This window comes from Olea europaea, unplaced genomic scaffold (assembly GCF_002742605.1).
Source record: "Olea europaea var. sylvestris unplaced genomic scaffold, O_europaea_v1 scaffold1084, whole genome shotgun sequence".
Lineage (NCBI taxonomy): Eukaryota > Viridiplantae > Streptophyta > Magnoliopsida > Lamiales > Oleaceae > Olea > Olea europaea.
Window position 1 is genome coordinate 22,542 of NW_019228199.1, and position 1,986 is coordinate 24,527.

Sequence of the window (1,986 nt, forward strand, 5' to 3'; positions counted from 1 at the left end):
TCATTGAAGAAAAGAGTGTTCCCAACAATGATGGCGTACCTAAGCGTAAGTTTCCACCCCTTTTTGAGTATAAACCGGTACCCTCTTTCCCTCAGGCTTTAGTAGAACCTAGGAAAGATGAACATAATCATGAACTTTATGAAACTTTTCGTAAATGTGAGGTAAACATTCCATTGCTGGATGCTATTAAACAAGTACCTCGTTATGCTAAGTTCTTGAAGGAATTGTATACTCTTAAAAGAAAGTAAAACTTAAAAGTGTGAAAAGATAAATGTAGGGAAAAATGTTTCTTCAATCATTCAAAGAAATCTCCCTAGAAAGTGTAAAGATCTAGACATGTTTAGCATCCCTTGCATGATAGGTAACACTAGGTTCAAAAAGGCCATGTTAAACTCAGGAGCTTCTATTAATGTCATGCTATACTATGTATACGCTTCTTTAGAACTTGGACCTTTGAATGAAACTGGTGTCATAATTCAACTAGCTGATAAATCTAATGCCAATCCTAACGGTGTAGTTGAGGATGTTCTCGTGAAAATTAATGATTTAGTTTTTCCCGCTGACTTCTATGTGCTTGATATGAGATATAGTAATCAAACTATCCCCATTCTACTAGGAATACCATTCTTAAGGACATCCAAAACTAAAATTAATTTTTATAGTGGTATGCTTACTATGGAATTTGATTATAAAATCAATGAATTTAACATTTATGATGCCATGAAATATCCTGATGAAACTAACCCTGTTTATTCTATTAAAGTGCCTGATAATAGAACAGAAAGTTTTAGAACGTGATGAAAACAATGCAGCAAAAGTTGCCATTGATAAGCATATTGAGGATGTGAATTAGGAGTTACCCTCGAATACTACCTTGCAGGAAATCATTGTGGCATTGAATGCTTCTCCAAAGTCAGGTAAAAGTTCACATATTGTTTTGCCAATTGCTAACGAGAGGCCTTTCTATGCAGGTTTCCAAATGGATGAAGTGAGAACATGGGACCTTGGGAACCCAATTGATTCCTGTTGAGGAAGGAAGCAATAAGTCTAGCCAAGGACAATAAACAAAGGCCCTGCTTGGGAGGCAACCCAAAGGGAGTTCGTTCCTTACTTTTTATTTTTCTTTTCGTTTTCGTATTTGCATTAATCTTTTAGTTTAAATTTGTTCTTTTCTTTACATTTCACTTTACATTGGGGACAATGTAAGTTTTAAGCGTGGGTGAGAGAATTTAGGTTGTTTTTAAATTTTTTATATAGGTCATGATTACATTACTTCTGACAAGACAAGAAATTTTTTTCGAGAAAAATCGAGGAAAAAGTTGTAATTTTAAATGATTTTTGGTTGCATTTACTACTTGTTAAATTTAATTAGGCTTTGATGGACTCATAACATGATTGAATAATTGATCTTCCAACTTAGAGTTAATTAGTACGGTTATTCTTTTTGAGGATGGTAGTAACTAAATTTTGTAGACAAAAAATCGGTCAGATTTTGAGCTTTCAGACTGACACATACATATTGGTCTCACTATTTTCTTTCATGAGTGATTTTCTTTCATGGATTTGTTTCTCTAGAACTTGCATGAACATGATTAAGGCCATCTTTATTGCAAAAATTCGCCACCTTAGCTAAATAGCCTTCCCTGTAATTAATTTTTCCTTTATTAAACCCCATTGAGCCTTATAGCCTTTTTGTTTTGTAAACCCACGTTACAAGCTTTAAATTCAAAAAAATAATATCTTTACCCAAGCCATAGAGCTATTGGGGTATTGTTCTTCATTTTGATATATGGGAGTGCGAAAGAAATAAGTGTGGGGTGTCTAAAATTTTGATAGGATTATGATGGTGGAATGGAACATGTGCTCAATTACAATTCATAAGTTTCAATATTAGTGCAATATTTTGAGTTAAAAAAATCGAAAAAAAATGATGAAAAATATGAAAGAGAAAAAAGTGATGGAGGAAATAGTTTTCAATGTTACAAA

The 1,986-nt window shown here is 33.2% G+C and overlaps 1 protein-coding gene across 1 annotated transcript; it reads left to right on the top strand.

Annotated features, from left to right (window-relative positions):
* The first annotated feature begins 336 nt into the window (after nucleotides 1-336).
* Nucleotides 337-1,030, top strand: LOC111373213. The gene is made up of 2 exons (XM_022995717.1): nucleotides 337-762; nucleotides 881-1,030. The coding sequence occupies exons 1-2, from the start codon at nucleotides 337-339 to the stop codon at nucleotides 1,028-1,030; spliced, it is 576 nt and encodes a 191-aa protein (XP_022851485.1).
* Nucleotides 1,031-1,986: the final 956 nt, after the last annotated feature.